The 21997-nt window shown below is 48.0% G+C and overlaps 1 protein-coding gene and 1 long non-coding RNA gene across 11 annotated transcripts in view; both read right to left on the reverse strand.

Annotated features, from left to right (window-relative positions):
- PAX5 (paired box 5) overlaps positions 1 to 21997 on the reverse strand; it is a 135437-nt gene that overhangs the window by 99581 nt on the left and 13859 nt on the right. For 5 of the 10 annotated variants that reach the window (XM_085042753.1, XM_085042752.1, XM_085042747.1 and 2 more), the window contains exons 4-6: positions 19141 to 19205; positions 17044 to 17172; positions 13984 to 14049 (exon numbers count right to left, since the gene is read on the reverse strand). In XM_085042753.1, coding sequence (XP_084898879.1) covers positions 13984 to 14049; positions 17044 to 17172; positions 19141 to 19205 — 260 coding nt within the window. The remainder of the gene's footprint in view (positions 1 to 13983; positions 14050 to 17043; positions 17173 to 19140; positions 19206 to 21997) is intronic. The other 5 variants (XM_085042750.1, XM_085042756.1, XM_085042754.1 and 2 more) reach the window with 1 other exon arrangement.
- Positions 11755 to 13974, reverse strand: LOC146424176 (uncharacterized). Its single transcript, XR_014846853.1, has 2 exons — positions 12690 to 13974; positions 11755 to 12657 (listed from the first exon to the last, which is right to left on the reverse strand). It is a non-coding gene; the product is annotated as an uncharacterized LOC146424176 (long non-coding RNA).

Genomic DNA, 21997 nt, shown 5'->3' on the forward strand with positions numbered 1-21997 from the left:
ACCTAACATCATCCCCCAGATGCTCACTTGCACCAGCCGAGGCCCTCAAACACTGTCAAATCCCATCTGCTGTCATGCCCTGTCCCTGACTCTCGGAAAGGCATCCTGTGCCCAGGGGCTACCCACCAGGTCCAGCACCTTCTTGTGCCACTGGAATGTGGGCACCAGTTGTTACCATAACACACTCAATTGTTCTCAGCAGTGCTGCAGCAAATAAAGCCATTAATTACAGCCTTTCCCTCAGCCGCTGTTGGCTGGAGCAGCAATCAATGTGCAACCCCTCATTGCCTGCTCTCAGGGAGCAGAGACAGATGCCATAAAAATGATCCGCAGCCCGCGCTGAGCCCTGCCGGCGGCTGTGCCCAGGAACGGCCTCCACGCTGCTTTGACACACGATACCGTATTTATTTGGCCTGCTGCAGCCGTGGGGGAAGGCATCCCATTAGGCGATTATTTTTATCTTATAACGTCAATTTACTTATACTGATTGGCTTCCTGCCGCCAAATATCAATTAAATTGCAAATGCTGGCTGAAGCTTATTTTATGTCTCTTTCTCTTTCCCCTTATTTCCCTTCTTTCTCTCCTTCTCTCTCCCCTTCTTTTTCTTAGAGAGAGAGGGAGGGAGAACCCTATGTTCAAACATAATGTAGTTTATTTCCCTTTCCGTATCTCAAAGGAAAATCTATATCTCCCCCTGGAAGGCCATTTGCCCTCTGTTATTGGGAGCTGAGGTATCACAGCAGTGGGCAATTTGTTTCAACCAACTATCGTCAGCCCATCAGGACTCCTCAGGACCTCTGCCATCTCAATGCAATTGTATCTAGCATATTGCCATTTATGATTTGTTTTTAACAGCTGCCCGTACTCACCGATTGAATGGGTTTGAGATCTCATAGGGTGTGCCCACCCCATTCCCTCCTGCCACTGCCACCTCCTGTCCCAGGATGCTCATCGCTTGATGATGGAGATCTCTGCTTGTCCCACTGGCAGAGATCCTTGCTAGCTCAGGCTGCTGCCCCCTAACAGCTGTGTCTCAGGAGGTGACAGGGTGGCCAGAGCTGTTCCCATGACAAACAGCTGCAGAAGTGGGCTTTGACACATGGTGAGCACTGGGAACAGGAACCTCTCCAGTGTCTGCAGGTGGGCTCTCCTTACCTTGTCATGGGGATGGAGGCTGCACCTGTGCACACCCACCACCCAAGCATCACTCAGTCTCCTCTGACCTGGGGAAAAATCTAACCAAGACGTGGCCCCTGCTGGCACATACGCCAAAGCAATGTGTTAGACATCACCCCTCACGGCTGCAACCTTCCAGAAGCAGTGGAGACCTCTGGCACAGGACCCCAAATTATCACAGTTCACAAGCAAACACACACCCCATCACAGCGTCCTCAAGCACCTCTGCCCACGCCTTCAGGGAAATGGAAAGTGAATGGTATCACATCACACTAAGGGGCTGGAGAGCTTGAGGTGAGTATCAGGGATCAAATCAAACATCTCTGGCAGCCAGCGAGTGATAGCAGCAGTGAGAATCAGAGAGGGATCAGGGAGGTAAAGCAGAGCTGGAATGCAAAGATGAAAAGGTGAATGCCAACCATCAATGAAGAACGCGCAGGTACAGACCACACCTGACCCAGCAGATCAGTGGATCAAACCCCTCCAGCCCTGCCTACGCTGCCTCTAACTTCCCACAGAGTATATGGGTTCACCAAGAAAAGAAATAGAGCACAAGTCCATGAAAAATCAGCTACCACCTTTCCAGATGTAGAAGCAGCCTTTATGCCTTTACCTCCATCCCCAGTGATGCACACATGCTGGGCCCATGAATGGGTGCAGAGAAAGGAACACACAGGGGTGCAGCATAAGAGCAAACACATTGCCACACATGCACCTTCATCCAGCCAAGCACTGAACACATGGTAATGTCTCCTATCAGACAAGTCCTACTGTTACTACTGTCTGTAGTGAATCCAAAACTTCTTTGGCAACTTAGAAAAATGTAGGTGGGTTTATTCTGGGCTTGCAAGCTACCAGAGTGATTGTCACAGTGTTGGCAATTATCTTCACAACAAGGTTTTGGACAGAAGCTGTAAAGGTTTAAGCAAGGTTTAAAAACCTGGGCCAATGCATTTGAACAATTCAGTCAGAAAGCAGGAGAACAAGCTACAAGGAATGCACCCAAGTGCACATACACACCTGTAACTCTCTCTTCACATACTGCATACACGCACTGTATGTATATGTATGTATAGTGACCATCTATATTCCGTCTGCCCATCCATGTACAGATGGACGTAAAGGATGTTCATAAAGAAAAAATCAAGGGTAATAGGAAAGACCTCTGCACCCTTGGCAATGCTGATTATTGACTGGCTCATTCAGTTCCTGATGGAGATAGCGTGATTGCCTGGGATGTACCTTGCAGGTTTCTAAACAGAAGGCTCCAGAATCAATTTTGTGGTAACTGGTTAGATGTGACCAGCTTACAAACTCAGCATGGGTGTCAGGAAGCAAATTCAAGTAGCACCATTACTATTTTTTTTTTAAATATCAGGGGTGAGGAAAGCCTCCTGGCTGGGCAAGCCACAGGACAGAGCAGAGATTAATGATTTTGACTTGTTTTCATCTCCAAGGTGACAAACAGGTGCACAGCAGGTCATGGCTGGTGGTGCAAAATGTTGCTGAAGCTCACAGCTTGCAAGGGAAGATTTATCACTCCTGAAGACAGTGACAACAGCTTCCCCTGGGTGAGACTGGCTTGGCTGGAGATCACCACTTTCTCCGCTGTCAGAGGGCTCCACTCTTCATGGTGGCTGTGTGCTCAGGGCGGCCCCCACCCTATGCCAGCTCCCCTCTGGGTCTGCCCAGCTTCCCCTGACCACCACTGCCACTCTACCAACTCCTCTCACAACCTCCACAGGAAGCAGTGGTCTGCAAGAGGGGGACAGGACAGAGAACATGAGCTTCTTGGAAAGCTTGACAAGAACTTGTCATTACTTCCGGGCCAGAGGCTTCTGCCCCAGGGGTGACCAGGAGAACCACACAAAGATATTCCTCTGCCAAACAAATTTTTCACTTCTCTGAGTGGTGAAGTAGGACCAGTTTTCCACTCCAGAGACAAATCATCAACTCAACAGCTCCATTTTTATCCATGACATCCTAGGAGAAAGCATTCTTGGGAATTTGCTTCAGCTGTGACAAGGATGTAAGTGTGACTCAGCATCAGGAGCAATACCAAGAGGTTACGGGGGTTTATACTGACACATCAGACACTAACCTCATGAGGAACCATGGACAGATTCCAGCATTCCCACATCCTGACATCCTTCTCTAAAGTAAACTGACCCCAAAAGGTGCTGTGGTAGTCAAAACATCAGGCACCAAATACCTCTGCAACAAGTGCAAGAGAGGGAGAATAGGTAAACCAAGCAGTTACACATATTTAAAATTCAAAGACACACACCTAAACTGTTCCAAAATAGCCTTCCCTGGATTCAGGCATGCCTATACTTATGTTCCTCCTATCTCTGACCACTCACAACAGTCCATGGCCACTCTCCCCATTGCCATCCAAAGCCGTGATGGATGGGGACTGTTCTTTGTCCCCTGACTGGGACTAGGCAGAAAAAGATAGGCTCTGCTCTACCACAAAAACTGCCTCTTCCAGAAATGCCACTCCTGTGTCCTCCTGCCTGGGAGGAAATAATTGTGAGAATAGGGAGAGAATGGCTAGGTGCTCATTCTCACAGAAGCAACTGGAAACCCAAGGAATCAGAGAAGGAAAACACTGCTACATGACTATTTCTTATTAGTTGACTTACAGACAAAAAAAGTCAGGCACTGTCAAGCATGAAATCTTATTGGGACAATAGAGATGGAATTGCCACTGCTGACAGCAATGTTTACAAGGGCATGATGTGTCAATGCTGCACAGCGTGAAACCAGCAGCCCCGTCTAGCTCTGTGAATTGTAACAACAGACGAAATGTCCCATTTGGGACAGGTAGGAAGTGCACCACCAAAAATAACCTCTCAGGTGTAAAATCCATTACAGATGGATGGAAGGAAATGCAGAGGAGCCCAGTTGGCACTGCAGGGGGCTCCTGAGCTCTCTCCAGCCACAGGACACAGCAAACATGGTCTCTGAGAGACGACTTGCCAGTGGGTTTGAGGGCTTCCCTCCACCTCCAGCCAAGGGAAGGTGCAGTAAAGGGAGCAGGAATGTGCTCCTCACACTATAGGCTCTGACCCCCAGCCAGAAGGTATTGCTGAAGGGTTTCCAGGCAACATGCAAGATGTTGGACCATCTGCCTGCCTTCAGGAATTCTGAGCCCTGTTATCAGACCGCTGACAAACCAGTACCACTTCTGAACGGTCTGAGTTTTTTGAAAGCCTCCACCACCAAATTTGTCTAACTCAAAGGAACTGTATTCAGGGCAGTCTGGCAGCTGCAGTCCAACAACCCTTAAAACTGCTCGTTTTGAGACCTTCTAAAGAACAGTCTGACAGCCAAATGTCCCAGAGACAGCAGCTGCAGATAACTGTATTGCAAGGAAAGTGAAAATGGAAGGAGTACCTTGGCTGCAAAATTCAGTAATTGTTCGGAATTGTAAGGGGGGAGGCTGAAGCATGTTAAGCCAATATAAGACATTCTGGTCTCTTCACCTGAAATGCTCAGCCACCATGAAGCCTTTAATGTGCACACTTGTACATCAGCTGCTCACAGCTTCTCCCTCAGGGTTGTGCCTTCCCTCTCTCATGACGCACTGAAATGCAAGCAGAGGATATGTGTCCTGGCCATTAGATGCAGCAGTGTGGGGGTGAAACCAGTGTCCACTCCAGCAGAGCTATATGACAGCTCATTAGGCAAAACCCAGCACCCCAGCAGTTACTGCAGCAACAACGGGAAATGACACTGCTGTATGAGATGGCCACCACACAACAAAAGCTGTTCTTACAGATGTTTCCTCACTGCAAGTTTGCTTTCTTCATATTTTTTTTACTGCAAGTTGATGTGACTCTTGTAAAGCACCCGAAAGAAGCACCTTGCCTTGTGATGCTATCATTCCCACATGAGCAGTATCCTATAGACCTCGTCCTGCTCTGCTAATCAGCACCTTCAAAGTCCTGGTATAGTGGAAGGTATCCCTGCCCATGGCAGGGAGGTCAGACTGAAGGGCCTTTAAAGGTCCCTTCCAAACCCAACTACTCTGTGATTCTATGATTTTAAGTCCTAGGAGGGACATCTTTTCCCCGGCTCTGTGCCACTTTGCAAGATGCCAGAATACCACAATGACAGGGCTGCAGGAAGGTTCTAAACAAATAAAGCCCTGATGATGGACACACATCCTTTTTCAGCCTGTGAACAAAGAAAATCAGAGAGCAGCGGATGCAGCCTACAAATGTTTCATTACAGCCAGCACCCCATTACCGAGCTACAGAAAGCAGTTTTATGGAGTGCCCATGTGATCAGAAAACCATCACATTTCACTGATGTGAGTACCTGATGGAATTCCAATACCCTGACCTCCGCTGTAGACATCTCTTTTGCCATGCGCAAATCAGCCAGATCAGTGCCCAGCTGATAGGAGATTTTAACTGGATTTCCTTTCAACGCGAGACATCTCAGCCAAGAATCCTTGGTTTCTAACCTCCACCTGTAGTATGGATCTGCAGCAGCAATGGAAAATCAATCTCCAGCTAGAGCTATAACTTTACAGGAATTACCACAGGTATATGTTGACTACAAATATCCCTTAACAGCATCTCAGATGAGATAAAACATTGGCAAGCTCCACACTCATACCTTATGGTCATCAGAAGAAAATATGTTGGTTGGTTTCAGAAGACCAACTCTTCTTCACATCTCTGAAGTCATGGGCACCATCCTGTGGACAGTCGCTGCCCCAGAAGCAAGAACACACAAGAACAAGGAAGGACACCTCCATGTACATGCCAGCCTCCCCAGCTAAGGCTTGTGAAGAAAATGGAGACAGCAAAGCCTGTGGCTCTGAAACTGATTCCAAGCTCAAGAAAAATTCCTCCAGCATTATAGGTGGAGTGCCATGGCATGAGTCCTGTGCTCACTCCTGCCATGACAGAAGAGCTGGAGTGCAGAGAAGCACACCTCAGCACACCTGTGGCAGGCTGCCCAGGAGTACATATGAAACAGAGAAGGTCTAACTGAATATCTAGTTGAATACCTGGTGTAGTTGGAGGTGTTCCTGCCTATGGCAGGGCTCTTGAACTAGATGGCCTCTAAGGGTCCTTCCCCCACAAACCATTCTGTGATTCAGTGATCGAATGGATAGGAAATGGGGAAACAAGTTGACATCAGCCTTCCTGTGGAAGTTCAGCAAAACACCAGTGCAATACTTCAACTATCAGACACGTATACATGCTGCTGGAGTAGGAAGGGACACCCATCTCTAGATTTTCCCAATTAGGACTTCCTTTTCCATCTGTAAAATCTTCACAAGCAAAATAAGAATAAAAAGAGGGATTTGGCTTTTTGCAGCACATTTGGATGTCCCTAAAATACAGGCTTTGGTGATTACTGATGATGGCTGTTGCTGCTGTGGCTGAGCTGCTGGATGTCAAGAATCCCAGAAAGCCACTAGGCAGGCACAGGCTGTCCATGCCTCAAGAGGTGCAAGGCATGCACACAGCTTGAGCATCAGGGGCTGAAGGCATATTCCCATGCCCTGCACATGCTGGCTATGCTTGAACCACTGCATGCATGCTGAGAAACGTATCTTACCTGTGTGCATCTGCAGTCCCACCATGGCAGAGCTCGCTCTGACCCAAGGTTTGTGCTTCAGCACAAGACTCAGCAAGGAAACTCCCACCTTTTTTAAGCACTGCAGCTCTCTCCAAGCTCTACCATATCTTCAGCACTACGCCATGACAAATTTGTAAAGGGGCTCTTCTCAAATTCTGCTATGTAGAGGAAATACAGACACCCTGCAGGTATGAATCCAATGCTCCTGCAGACTCAGTATGACCAACTGTTTATGTAACTAGCTAAAAAGCACACAACACGCAAAATGCAGTCACCAAGTCTGATGTAAACAATCCCCAGTGGGACTATTCTGCAAATACCAGGAGAGGCCAAAATGGGCAGGATTCAACCAATACTGCACAGCCACCTCTAGCAATGAACAACCCTCAATGCAAAGAACACACACAAAGGACGTGACAGAGAAAAACTGAACTGAAGAAAGCCACCAGTCTCAGGACACCTCCATTTTCTGCGTATCACTGATTTTGCTCTGTCTGCTCATGGGGAACTTCCTGATCAGCAACAACGGCAATTACAGCTTAAAATATTAACTCCAGAGCTTCCCAGAGAACCAACAGAAAAAGTGGTTTTCCACTATCATCCAGGATTTCAGAGCCTCTCATTTCAGCCAAGGAAATAATTCTGACTTTAAAATCCCAGTAGCTTGAATTGCTTGAACTGACTGCAACAGCAGCAGATTTCAGTCCTTACATGGTACTGATAATCCTGGTACTCGGGCTGCATTTTGTGCAGCCATGGAGAAGGCAGCTGACCTGCCATTACCTGCAGAACTGTTTACTGCTTCCCTAGGGGCAGGAGCACACTTGCAAGGAGGAGGGAGACCCTGGCCTTGCCACACCCTCACCCTGATGGTCACCCCACAGTACAGATGAGGCAGTGGAAAAACCATTACTGCTTCTGGGACATGGACGAAGTCTGACACAGAAATACATTATACTTGGGGATGTCCTGATACCACAGAGGTGGCAAATCATTTACTTAATGCCTTGGCATTGGATCTTTCATGCAGGAATATAGCCCCTGCCTCTTTCCAACCACCACCTGCAATTGCCAAATCTCTTCCAGGGTAAATGAGCCTGAGCCACTGGAGCTCCCCTAAGCTCCCCAGATGTTTGAAATGCAAGCATTTGTTTTCACAGTGCAGATGTATGGTGACATACTGATCTATAAACAGGGAAAAAAGGGAAAATCCAGCATCACACATCATGATATGAAGTGTGTGACCTTCCCCTCACAGAAACACCTTGTTCAACAGCAGCACATGAAGGAAACTAACCACCAAAAAGCCAAACAATCTTTTCTTCATTTTGTTCTTCCTACCTCTTGAAGATCATTCCATTGTATAAAAAGTGGAGAATTAATTGTGAAAGTCTGTGAGTAATACAATTTATCCATTGTAAGGCAAAACTTTTATCATCTCTCTCTGTATATGCACATAGGTGATAGATGCATTAGAGACACATACATACATGCTCTGTATAGGCACATAAATACATATATGCATTGTGACTTCACCTCCGCATTCCTCCTCTCTGGATTCTAACAATTTCTTGATAAATCAGAATTATTCATCTTTCTAATGACTTTTCTACTTTATTTGTTATTAGCATTTATAACAAATATCCATCAAAATTGACAAGTCCTGCTTTTCCACAAAACTGCTTCTTCTTTCAAAATCGCATTCCCACAAAAGAATCCTGGCCAGCCCCAGTCCTGACACATCAGGATTGTCTGACAAGTCACCTACCCCTAAACTGAATTTTAGCTAAATCTATATGAAGAGTTTGTTCCTTGAAAAGCATCTAGCACTCGACAGCTCCTGATGAGAACAGCTGGAGCTACAGCAGGGCTGTGAGGAGTAGTGGAAATCTGGGCTTTTCATTAACATAGCTCTGAGAAAATCCCTGCTCCACTGAATCCATTGGCAAACTGGCAGGGCTTCACCTCAGAGCCAGAGGAGAGCTCTCTAGAAAATATGGGCCCTGGGGACCGCATTAGGAGAAAAGTGACAAACATGCTTGACATGCACACAAGACAGCCAGTAACCCGCTGGCTCAGAAAGGGCAGCTGAGCTGGCAGGGAGCTTTCCTGTGCTGAGCTGTGAACAGGTGAGTGTCACCGATGGCCAGGGCAGAACCAGCCCATCCTTCAAACCCCTCAGGCACAAGGCATGGGGATGTCCTCAGCTGGGGACAGCTGCCCACCAGCCACTGCCATCCACCCAGGCATGTCCACCAGGATCCTACAAAGGTCATGAGGTGGCAGCAGCACCACAGAGCAGAGGGATGCAGGCAAACCCAGGTGTCCAGCATGCTCAGGGCATCACAAGGAAGTTGGGAAGCACCCTGACTGTGAAGAACGTTCAATGCTCCACTGTCTAACAGAACTGGAGGTGGTTGTACCAGGAGGACCTCAGCCTGCAGGTTCTATCATCTGGCTGGGCAGATCCTGGTCTCTCCCTCCCCACATATAAATACTGTCCTGCCTGAGCAGAGCTCAGGTGAACACATTGCTCTCAACCATCAGAACAGCTCCATTCGGGTGCTGCAATGGCTTTTTGCTTCATTTTCAGGAATTTAGACATGCAGAACTTTCTCAGAAACTGAGACTTCATTATTTTAATGCTGCAATAGCAAAGATCTGAGCTGACCCACATTTTTTCTTTTTTCACTGGAATTTCATAAGGTATGGAATTTCAAAGAAAAATCCTGTGCCAGCTGACCTGCCCCTGTTAATGCCTGGGATGGGTGTATCAGCACCAGTAAGCCCACAGATGCAGGGTGGTTCTTTGAACACTAAGAAGTTTTATCCTTACGGCCTGGGGCAGTCAAACTCCTCCCCCAGACATCCACCACGCTCCACATGTGACACCATCACTGCTGGTGTCTATACACTATCCATGAGTTACGTCATCGCTGCTGGCATCAAACCACCAGCATGGCCAGAGCCTGCTGCCACTTCAGCACATTCAAAAGGCACCATGTAAGGCATACAAAAAGTAAATGCAAAAACTGAAAGAAAACTCCAAGTGTTCTCAGAAATCATTGTCCAAAGACTGAAAAAGGAGCTTCCAATGAAATGTTAAAAAAAATAAATAAAACCTCAACCAAAAATAGATGGCTTTGAATATAGCACAGATGAAGCCATCATTGGAATGTAATAGCAAAGTCGACATCAAACTCTATTTAAAATTATAATGTCAGTGTCTGTGTGGTGAGGGAAAACCATCTCTTTTGAGGAGCTAAAGAAATGATGGGACAAATAGCCTATCCTGCTCCACAAGCCCAGGAATCCAACTCTGAACACAAAGGACAGTCTACATCAGCAGGAGAAATTCAGATCAGTACTTGCCAACCCTGCAAAACCTCATTCCCTTCAAAAGCTTCATCTCATTATAGTCACTGGACTTATCTCCTGGGGTAAAGAGAACTCCAGTGAGTAAACACTGCTGAAGTGGGGCTAGAAATCATTAAACTCCAGCACTTCCTGGGGACTCTCGAGAGGGTTTCTTTCTTTTCCATCGCTGTGCAGGTTTGGATGTCTCTACCTGTACCACCTGATTGCCTGCATTAAAGAGTTTGTTTTCTGATTGTTATGCATTTTCCCAGTGCCTGTTTCCAGCTATAGCTGACTCAGCAGTGGAGTTTTTGCATCCCAGGTCCTCTCCCCAGCAGCACGATAGAGCCAGGAGGCAAAATCAGTCCCCTTCCCACTCACTTGGGGAAGTTTCTCTGTGTGTCCCTTCCTACTCATCACTGCCCAGACAGACACTTAAGCCCTTCGACATTGTAAACTTGAAGTTTCCATTGGAAGGTGATTTTTTTCCCCTCACTGTTTCTCTGCTTTTAACTGTTTCTCTTGCAGCAAAGATACCCAATGGCTTCGGTCCTTTGCACACCTCTTGCACAGTGCAGAAGACCCCAAGAAAGAGATGGAGGGGATACCATCAATCCCCACCACCATCAGGCTCAGGTTGCTGTCTGAGGTCAGCTGAGTAATAGGAACTGACGTCAACACCAGACCTCACTCTTGGTTAATTTATGCATGGAATTCCATCACCTACTGGCTGCAACATGTGTTTTTCTCCTGCTCATGCCAAGAGCGTGGCCAGCAGTACCTCTGTTGGCTCCGTCACCTCCCATACGCCTATGCCAATACTATGACCCTAACTCAGCAAGTCCACCCTCATGGGCATGCTCAAGCTCACCAAATCAAAAGTGCCTAAACTGACTCAAAAAACACAAGGAATAAATCTAGGCTGGGTGGAGAACCCACGCCTTCTCAGGAGGGGAGAGGGCTTTTACACCAGAGCAGGTGGTCACTAGAGGTGTCCTTGGATGAGCAGGATCCCGAGAGCACACACATAGCCAGGACCTAGGTGTTCTGCCAGCACTGACTGCCAGGAAAACAGACATCTGGGTGGACAGAGGAGTCACACAGAGCCCTCAGAGACTGAAGACTCTGGTATTTGATGGAGTAGTATCTCTATTACCAAAGTACCTATGGTGACATCTGCTTTGCCTTTATGAAAATTTGGAAAGCCGTAGCTACAAAGGGGGGTTCACACACTCATTAGTAACTTCATGGCTGGTAGACCTCTTTTTATAGCTCTGTGCCCTCCAGGAAGCTACAGACTGGCACAACATCTCTCACCATCCAGGGCTTTGCCATAGCACAGAGCTCCATGATGAGGTGGGAGCTCTGTGCTGTCCCAGAAAGGACACTGAAACCAAGAGGGTAGAACAGGCATATGTTTGTCTCCACCATAAGGAGACAGAGCAGCAGAATGCCCCTGGATGCTATCCATCTGCCACATGTACACACTGCAAGTCATGGCACAACCTCAGATAGGCACACAGATGTGGACATCACACCTGACTGTTCCAGGAAAAGCTTAGCATCAGCTGTGTTCATGGTGTTCAACTCCTAGAGAATTGGACTTTAGACAAAAGTAGAAAAAATATTTCATAAGCCTTTCCAGCAGCCTCCTAGAGTTGATACCTTGGAAGACACAAAAGAGGAGATGACAGGAGACCCTGGCAGCACCTACTCCATGCTGGACTCCCTGTGGAGGCCACTGACCCTCTGACATGCAGTTTCCAAGACATTTGTGCCCACCGCCCTTCAAACCTCTACCTACATGTGAGTGTAGCTTCTTATTTCTGTCCCTCTGGGAAACATATCTCATGGGCCTGGTATGGAGGAAAGGCACAAAATACAGAAACACTCACTCAGTTGTATGTTTTGCTTTTCTCTGTCTCTCTGTCCCCAGACATGTCCCAGCCTTGGTGAGCTCTTGTCCACCTTTGTCGCTGCCAAGCACTTCTCCAGCTGATCTCAACAGTGGCCATAGTGCTGGTGTCATTGGGAATATCCCTGTCAGCTTCAGTGCACAGGACAGCACTGCTTGGATACCCATACATGCCTAACCCAGGACATCCCTTCATGAAAACATGGTGACTGTAAAATGGGATAGTTCTATAGGACATCGGATTGCAATTTTGTGCAATCCTTCTCATTTCCTTCTCATTTCTTTCTCATTTCCATTAGTGTCCTGGCCCCTCTTGAAGGCTTATCTTCTCAGACAGAAGGCTGTGACCGAAACACCTGGAAACACACCATGTCTGTGATTAAAGGCATTTCTCAAAGAGCTCAGTTGAGGAAAGAAAGTATCAGCACTTACATCATCAAACCAGATGCTGACAGCAACGTTGGATTATAGTTGGTGAAAATGGAAACAAAACAAAATAACTGGTACAAGTGGATATTTCCTGCCACACTGCTTTCAATTCCCCAAACTCTTTCACTGCTGAGAAGTCTCTGTTAATATTGAATTTGAAATATGATCTCTGCAGCTCTTCAGTGCAGGTATCTAAATCTGCCTAACCTCTTCTGCAGCAAGGATGGTCAGGTGGGGAGCAGACACTTGCATCTTGCGTGAAGCTTTGTTGAGGATGTCCTCCTCAGTTTAGGCAGACCAGTCCACAGTTTGCCATCAGGCATTTATGGCTGCACAGAGCCTTTTGTTCTAATCAGCTGCATCTACAAAAGGGAAGCACACAGGCCAACTGGTCTAGCACAGCCCATGTCCCTGCAAGGAAAAACATTATCCTCTGTACCACCACGGCTGCACCTGAGCTGAGCAGTGATGTGATGCCCCTCTGTGCCAACCCCTGCATTAGCAGACACCGACTGAACGAATGCCAGCTTGCATGCTCTAACATTGTGCCAGGGCAGTGATAGCCCTATAGAGGTTGAAGTTTTTGCTTTTCTTTTTCTTTTTTTTCCAGGAGTTGGCCTTTGATGATCCTAGTGGGTCCCTTTCAGCTCAGGATATTCTGTGATTCTAGCCATATGGATGGGCCAGATGACACTTGTGCCAACACATTGACATTCTCTATTTCAGCAGCATAGAAGTAGTGTTAGGGACATGACAGTCATCCTGGACTTCCAGAGAAACTACTTTATGCAAACAGATTTCAGACTGGCTTAGCTGCTCTTCATGTTCACCTGCCACCCCTATTACCTGCCAATATTAGAGATTTCTGCACATTTCTGTGTCAGAAGTGAAGGCATGCAAATACTTCTGGAAGGTCAGGCACTCACACACCAATAGAACCTGCAGCATTTGCTTCAAAGGGCATTATTCCCCTGCGGGGAAATGGTGTTTTGCATAAAGCAAGGAGGAGCTACAAGAATGGAGATTCTTGTAACTCTTCCAACCCTGCTCATAAACCCACTGGCAGGCAATTTCATCTCTCTGTGAGAGTACAGGAACAAGATTGCTCCCCCAGCCCAGGCCAGCCTTGACAGTATTCAGAGCTGGCACAGAGCACAAGCAGTAGCTGCCTGCACCACAGGAAGGACAGAGCAGCTCGAACCCTCCACAGAGTTGCAAGCAGAGGGCTCTGCGCAAGGTGTAACAGAACTACACCCAGCAAGTCCCCACGGCAGCCAGCATCGCCCCCACACACTCCCCTTGCTCTGTGAACGCTCTTGGAAAGGACCATCAGGCACAACATACTTCCCACAGAGCACAGATCTGGGGTCTTTGGGATGCAGGAGTCCTTTGGTAGAAGAATGTCACTGTCTCATTGAGACAGCCCCAGCTCACAAGGACATCCCTGCCTCAGGATCCCTGTCATCTGGCATGGCACAAACACAGCAGGTGTTGTACTTACGCTTGTGTGTAAGCCCTTCTGACACCTCTTCCACACCTGCACAACTCCGCAGGATGGATACCAGGGCTAGCAAAGACAGAAGTGAAGGGAAAAGGAGGTATGGGCTCTGCCTTGCCATTCACTGGCCCTTCTTCCCCCATCACCCTCAGAGAATACTCCAGAGCACTTACAGCCCAGCAAACCTCCTTCATCCCCAAAACATGGCCCAAACACCATCTATGGCCCTGGTCTCCTATGCACTTGCCTGTGGACAGAAGTTTCTTTTGCCTTCTTCTCAAGAGGAAAAGGACAAGGATTATTTAGCCCCACTTCAGAAGGCTTTGACTTCCAGGAGGATGCTCAGCACTTCCCAAAAATATGTCAGGTGTCCGTCATGAAACCACCACTGCTCACCCAGCCAGCTGTTGGTAGCACAGTGAAAACAGCCCCTACACATGCTGTCAGCATTGGATGGAGCATTCAGCTTGTTCTGCCTAGGGTTTTTGCTGCCCTAAAACAGACCCCGTTGAGAGTAGGCACCTCATCGTGATCCCTCTGTGCATCCCTGTCACCCACCTGCACCTCCAAAGCCCTTCCCTGAGCTGTGGGGCCAGGCAAACTTGCAGCCACTGCACCTGAGGAGGCAATCTGCAGGCAGAACAGCAAGGTGGCTGCCCGGCATCCTCCACTGCTGGAGGCTGCAGCAGCCACCTGTATCTCTCTGCCTCATTACGGAGCAGTCTGCTCCTTGTGTCAGTCTCCAGTAGCATGTCCTTTAACCAAAAGTGAAAGCTACTGATCCCCCACGAAGGCACATCTGCTCCAAGTCCATATTACAACACGGAAAAAAATGACACCTTCAGCTATATAAACCAATAAAGACTGTCTGATTTGGTTTGTCCCTGTTGCTATCCAGCAAGCTCCCCACTGGGTTAAAGACTGATGACAGCTGCTAAAAAAATGTCATGAGTGAGGAGAACAAAACTGGTTAATGAATCATATCAAGTGCTCAGTGCAGCTAGAAGCTGGAAGGGCAAGTCCACCCCACCTCAACCCCAGGCTGAGGGCAACCAGGACAGCTGGGCAGTGCTGCACAGCCAGTGGCTCCAGGAAATGTGTGCAGGAGGCAGAGCAGCAGGCACTCACCTTCCAACAGCTACAGAGAAAGGATGTAATGTAAGGGGCTGTTCCCCAAAGTCGGGAAATAGTTAAATTAGCTCTGCCCCTTGTGAATCTACATCGATACAGGCCATAACTAGGTGACATGCTTCTCCTCTTCATATCAGAAGAACGTATAGCAGATACAGAGCTTTGGGGCACCTCCACAGGCACATTGCACCCACCCACACCCATCCAGAAGGACCTTGTACTGAGCAGGATAGAGAGGGTGTTATGGATGCTCCTAGCGCTCCCCCTAACAGACAAAGATGTTGGAGTACTTGACTATGCCTCTCTAAACCTGCAGCGCTGAGCCTATTATAAAAGCAGTTTAAACAGGCTGCTGAGGACAGCATTATTGTCCAGCTTAGGAGCTCAAACCCCATGACTCATCCTGCCAAAATAATGGCGGTTGCTTTAGAAATCACATGCTCATTTCTGAATGTGAACTGAAAAAAGCTGAGAAGGTTCTCAGCCCTACTTCTGGAACTGTTTTTGCTTTTCAAGGAAATGCTTAATCCTTTTCTCTGCAGTTACAGCAGAGTTTTCTCACAGGCACCCAAAAAATGGCACTGTGGCACAGCAGCCAAGTGGTGGTCAATACATACAGGCTCTCTCCAGACCTGGCTGATAAAATATGAAACTTCCACCCTATCTGCTTTAATGCATATATTTAACTATGCATTTATGACCTGGATTTGGAAAAGAAAAAATCAGGTGTACAATCACAGAGTTAAGTAACAATGCTAAATTAGCAAGAACCTGAGCACAAAGACTTTTATGCTCCCACCATCAGATTACTTCCCATGTGGCTGAAATTGACCCCACAACCTCTTGCAGTTTTTCTCCCAGCTCAGTAAATCTGGGTCTACTCTGCAACCTGATCATGTGCTTCCACTGAAGGACGCACAGGCACATGATGTTGTTTGTACAGCTCAGGCACCAGGCTGTTGATTTTAGCTGCGTTTCCCCTGGGGGAGGGGGGGCAGGGTGAGGGGTGCCACTACGGCTTCAGCCCACCTACCCACTGGCCCTTCCATCCCAAGGAGTTGGGCAGTGAGGGGCAGTTGGATTTGGACCTGCAGTGGTTGTAGGGCTGTGCTAGACATGCACCTGCAGCAGTAGCTGAGGAACATGGGTACTCCTCAGTAAGAGGCAGGAACCTGACTCAGCTCGAAAGACAGTCACCCCTCCTCCAGATTCCCTCTGCATCCTCAGCTGAAAAAACCCCACTACAGTTCTGGTGTCCCCTCTGCTACACAAATTGTGTCCACAGCCATGGCCTCAGCTTCTCTCTGTGTTCTTGCAAAAAGAAAGGAATGCTCTGAACTAGAGGTATTTTAATAAGACACCAACACAGAATTTCTCCTCTTTTATCTTCCACTCCATCTCAGGTGCCCTTCTCTCCATAACATTGTTTTCAGTCAGTTGCAGAACAAAACAGGACCATATGCCTGGTGGATCTGAGGAGTGTGTTAGCAATATACAACCCCAACCAGACTGTGCTCACTTCCACCCTCCAAGACTGACAAATGTCCCTGATGAAGAAAGTCCTGAGGGAAGGAGCACAGCAGATGTCTCTGCAGTTAATTTTCTGTCCCTTTGCAGATATTTCCTATTTCAGGTGCCACAGAATCAACACAATTGTGTCTCTTCCCCCTGGCTCAAAACTGACACACTGGCATAGCTTTCCAAAACATCTGGACAAGCCCCTGCTCCTGGCCACTGGGTCACTCTGATGGTCCCTGCTTTGTCTGTGACCTTGGAAAAGCCCTGCTGAAACAGGGCTGCACTGCAGTCAACAGCAACAGGGGATGTCCACAGCTTCACCACTCACAAACACAGAGCATCAGCCCCAGCCCCAGGTCATCCCTCTGGCGGTTCAACCATGCACACCCCCTCCTAAAAAACAGCTCCTGCTACCTTCATCCCGCTTGCGCTTGTTGCTCTCAGTGCCGGGAGAGGCAATTCCCAAGATCCCGCTGATGGAATAGGACGAGCCAGCAGAGTCAGTCGTGACAGAGGACACCTGGGTGACAGATCCCGTGGAGGCTGCAAGGCAAGGACAGGAAGTTGGTCACAGGACAACATGGGCACCAGTTTACCCAAAAGCCATCAGCCCCCCTGGCATGAAGGAGGTGTGCTGGGGCTCAGCTGGCCTTTGTGGCCCCTCCAGCTCAGGAATTGCCCTCACCCACACCAGCCATGCCCAGTCCAACCCATGCAGGGGTGGGAGCAGAGGCATGGTCAGCCCTCACCCCTGTCACAAAGAGATGGGTCTGTGTGCTGTGGGATGGGAGATGTTTGTTCTTTAGTGGTCAGACACCCCATCTCACATGAGGCTTAGTGGAAAAGCTCATTGCTTGGCACAGCCGGGGCCCTCTGGTGACACAGCAGCCCATGCTACCAGGAAGGTGGATAGAGCTTACTGGGAACACAGCAAGCTCTGAGGAGAGCAGAGAGAGGAGCTGCCACAAGAGGGTTCCCGGGAGAGGAACCTCCTGAAGCAGAGCAACCTGTACTTGCTGTGCTACATACACTGTCTGGGTCCTGCTAGACCATTTCACTAGCCTCTGGCCAGTAGAGACCTTGCACAGCTGTGGTTGCCCAGGGATGGACAGATGAAAGGTTCTGAGGTTCCCCAAACTATGACCTAAATCCATTTTTCTTTGGAAGAGCCCTAGAGAAAAGGACACTGTTTGTGTCCAGTGACAGCAGTCACTCATCACAGCCTGCAGCAGTCTAGATGTGCCAGATTGCACTGCAAACACTGTCCTTGTGGTGCTGTGGGTGTCCAAGGCTGCGTGGAAGCAGGCAGAGGAGGGAGGACCACCATAACCTCCATCAGCTCACAGGCTGAGCCTGTCCTGCCACGTCCCTGCATCCTGGAGATCACCATGCAGACCCCAAGGACAGGATGGGGGGGATACACTGCAGGACCACACCAAAGACCCCCAGACACAACTCACACAGAGCAAGCACATCAGGAATCCCTGCTGCCTCTATCAACTCCAAGCCGTGAGAAACAACATTTTTCTTCTCTGTTCTTGATTTTCTCAAGAAGAGATGGCCTTTAAGCCACGACAGTGAGATAAAGGAAGCCTTTCTTCCCCTAAGAATGTTTTGGCATTTTCTGGAGAGAAAGGCTGAGGACATGGGATGTGCAGTGTGACTCCTCTGACAAGCCAAAAGCACCCTTCCCCCAGTGCCAGCACCCCCTTGCCAAGAGAGAAGCAGCAAGCATTTCACCATGTCACAGGTGACAGCAGAAAAGCAGAGAGAAACTAGGGCCGCACACCACCTCCTATGAGGCAAGGGCTAACCTGTGCCCTAACAGGTTTCATGGAACAGGAACAGAAAGACAGCAGCCTTGAGCCCCAACTGACCCTCTCCATCCCTGCTGCATTGCAGCACAGAAGGACCCACCCTCCTCACAAAGAGATCGTCAGCCAGAAGAAGGGCTGAGGGTGTCTCATCAGCCTGGTGGTCTCCTTGCATCACCCTCCACCAGCATCACCTGCCTCAGGGTGCAGCATCACTGTTCTGTGACTGAATTAAAAGTTTCAGAAAGTTTTGCTACCTCTTCACTCAAGACTGCAAGTGCACAAAGAATTATGGAAGGGATGGTTGATAGATGAAAAAAACACATTCAAAACTACTTACTGACTAATGATGCAGAAAATGTTATGAATAAGTATCCCTTTCTTGATTTATTACTTTAATTATCTGACATTCTATAGACCCCTATTAGTGGGGTTTTTTTGGTTTAGATTTCAATTTTCTGTCTCATGGTGAAAGCTATTTATCATAATAATCAGTAAAATTCAAAACCTTTTAGCAGTATTTATAAAATTCATTTACTATGTTCAACCCTTGGAGAATGACAAAGAAGGCGCATTAGCACGTGTGCTGAAGTGTTTTATGCAGAATTATCTGTCCATAAGAATGATTAAAAGTTCTTTAGAATATTTGTAATCCATTATGATTTTTTTAATGTATTTTTTTTAAAGTTTTCCTTACCTATGCTGTGACTGGAGGCTGGGACCTGCTGATTGGGTGGCTGCTGCACCTTGGTCCGTATGATCCTGTGCGCAATGGGAAAGAAACAACCACTTAGCTAGCACCAGGCACGCAACAGGGGGGACATTAGACACTATTTTTTCAGTGCAGGACACTTACATCAATACAAAAAAATGTCTTTCTGCATATGTTTCCATCATCATCCACTGAAAGATCAAAGTTTGGCAGGTGGACACAGGACCAGATTTTTGCCCAGAGCCCGTGCCATTAGGGTCATCAGGGTGACATTCCACAGAGTCACAGAATGGTTCAGGTTGGAAGGGACAGCAGTTGACAGCATGTCATCTGATCCAACCTCCCCACTAAAGCAGGGTCACCCCAGAGCACACTGAACAGGACTGCACCCAGATGGTTTTCAGGATGCTTTAGAGTTTGGTGCTTTGGTGCCTTTGAGGACACAGACCTCACCACCCAGGAAACAGACATCCATTGCTATCTGGGCAACCATCAGGCCAGCACTCCCTCCCCAGGCAGCTGGACGCTTCTGAGCCCAGAGGTCCCTGCAGGCATTCTTGGGTGCTAGGACACATTTGCAAGACTGTCCTTAGAGTATCCCACGTATGGCACTCACACAGCTAGAGGCACTTGGATGCACTGGAAAAGGATCTGCTTAGCCAAATTATTATTACTATCATTAAAAAAAAAAAAAATGGAATAATGTTAATTTAAAAGCTGAACGACTACATTTATCATCACTGGATACATACAGTCTCTGCTCTGATTGATAGTGATGTCAATCGGGAAAAATTCAGAGATACAGAAAAATCAGAAGGCATGTGACATGATGCAGGACAGAGGGTACCTGCTGCAAAGGGAGATTCTGGGGAGATGCTACACACAGTGCTCACCTGCCCATGTGCTATGGAAAAACAAAAGACCAGATCAGAAACACCTCTGAAGATCATACAGCTCTGCCTCCGACTTCGGCAGAATGAAAATGGGCTTGAAAGGAGGCAAAGAACCATGCCCTTGGCTCACCACACATCCCCCTGCCCCAGGCGCTACTGTTACAGCAGCAAAGCCACACTGAGCATTTCTCCTCTCTGTGCCTGACAAGCTCTCCTCCCATTCCTGCCTGCCATGAATTTGAAAGACAGGGGAGGAGGGGAGTTGTCAGACAAACAGGGCTTGGGGGTGAACTTGCAGGAATGGACAGCAGTTCCTTATGGGTAAGCGCCCCATAAGCAGGCACAGGGACCACAACCACTGACACCCAAGTCGGTCCCATAAAAGGATTCACTGCCATCCCCTTCCCCTCCCATTCCTCTAAGGAGTCTGATGGAGGCTGGCAGAGGTTCGGTCTGTCCACAAGCCATCTTTCAGCTGCAAGACTGAGAGTGAACTTGCTGGGTGTCAGGCACAACCAGGAGACGGGTTTGGGCAGCACAGACCACAGAACAGCCAGCCCAGTGTGGGGGGTGGGAACAGCCGGGGCAGAAGCTTCAGCAGGGGAGCACGGCCAAAGAAGGGGGACCCTGCATGGTCGAGAGTGGAAACAGTCCCCTGCACAAGGCTGTCATGGTGAAGAAAGGGTGTCCAGGGCCTTCTGACACATAAACATCTTTCTCTCAGGAGGAATGGAGACTGGAGCACTTGAAAGCAGCTGGACAAATCTCAGTTTATATGAGCAAAGCTAATCATAATGACTAATTAAGTCTTAACACTGAGACTTGCTCCTGCTATTGAAGGGTGGCCTACTATTAAAAGTAATGCTATTAATTAATAATAATTATTATTATTCCCTCTTACATGAGGGCAGCAGCTCAAACTTGTCTGATAAAAGGCCCCCTCAGCAGCAGGGATGAGCTGTGCGCTGCCCATCCCCATAAGCCCCAGTGCTCCACAGGAACAGCATCAGCATCCTGGAAGGGAGCAACACAGCTCTGGGGAACTGCCTCTGCACTGTGGACACAGGGACAGAGAAGCAGAGTGGTGCTCTCCCTATCCTCCCCTGTGCAGAAATGGCAACTGAAGCAGGACAGGAATCACTCAACAAGATCTGTGTAGACTCAGGTTTGTGCCGACTAGGCAGTCCCTGACTTGCACCTCAGTGGTGAACAAGAACCTCGTGGGCAGGGGCCTGCAACCTTTCCCACCAGAAAAGCCCCAAAGTATACACTCAGTGCTAAATATGAGGATAAAGCCCACAGACTACTGAAACTGGTAGGATTTAGCACTAAAGACAAGTGATTGGATGTGAATTTCTCATATGTGATGTTGTTTGTCATATGTCTGCTCAGTCAAGGTTTTCAGAATGAGCTCCTCAGCTGGCAAAAACAATTTTCTGGGTAAACAGACTGACTCAAACAGATTGCATGCATTTCTTAAAAGGGATTGCAAACCTTTAAGAAAAGGAGAAGATCCTAGCCACAGTCACAAGCAGATGAGAAAGAATTAGATTTGCAGCCAAAAACCTTGGTGACAGATCATGAACTGGGTTTCTGATACAAGGGCAGTGGGGGTATGGGTATTATGAGTGTGGAAACATACAAGGACATGGGAAGAGGAACATGGAAACCGGCTCGAAATATGACTGGAAGCTACTTAAATCTCCCTTTTACCTAGACCCGTGACTGCCTTTTGGTAGTTTTCTGGAGGACATTTGAAGTTTTCCTACACAAGCACAGGACTGCTCACAACAGCCATGCTTTCCACATGACATTAATGAAAGCAGAGCTTCCCCTTAGCTATTTGATATTTTCCTTTAGTTTTCCTGATGTCTATATTATTTCTCAAATCCTTTTTAAAACTGAAGATACCATGTCCATCAAGTTGTTGCATGCTGCTCTGGAGCCTC

This window comes from Lichenostomus cassidix, chromosome Z, assembly GCF_008360975.1.
Source record: "Lichenostomus cassidix isolate B80296 chromosome Z, HeHo_3.0, whole genome shotgun sequence".
Lineage (NCBI taxonomy): Eukaryota > Metazoa > Chordata > Aves > Passeriformes > Meliphagidae > Lichenostomus > Lichenostomus cassidix.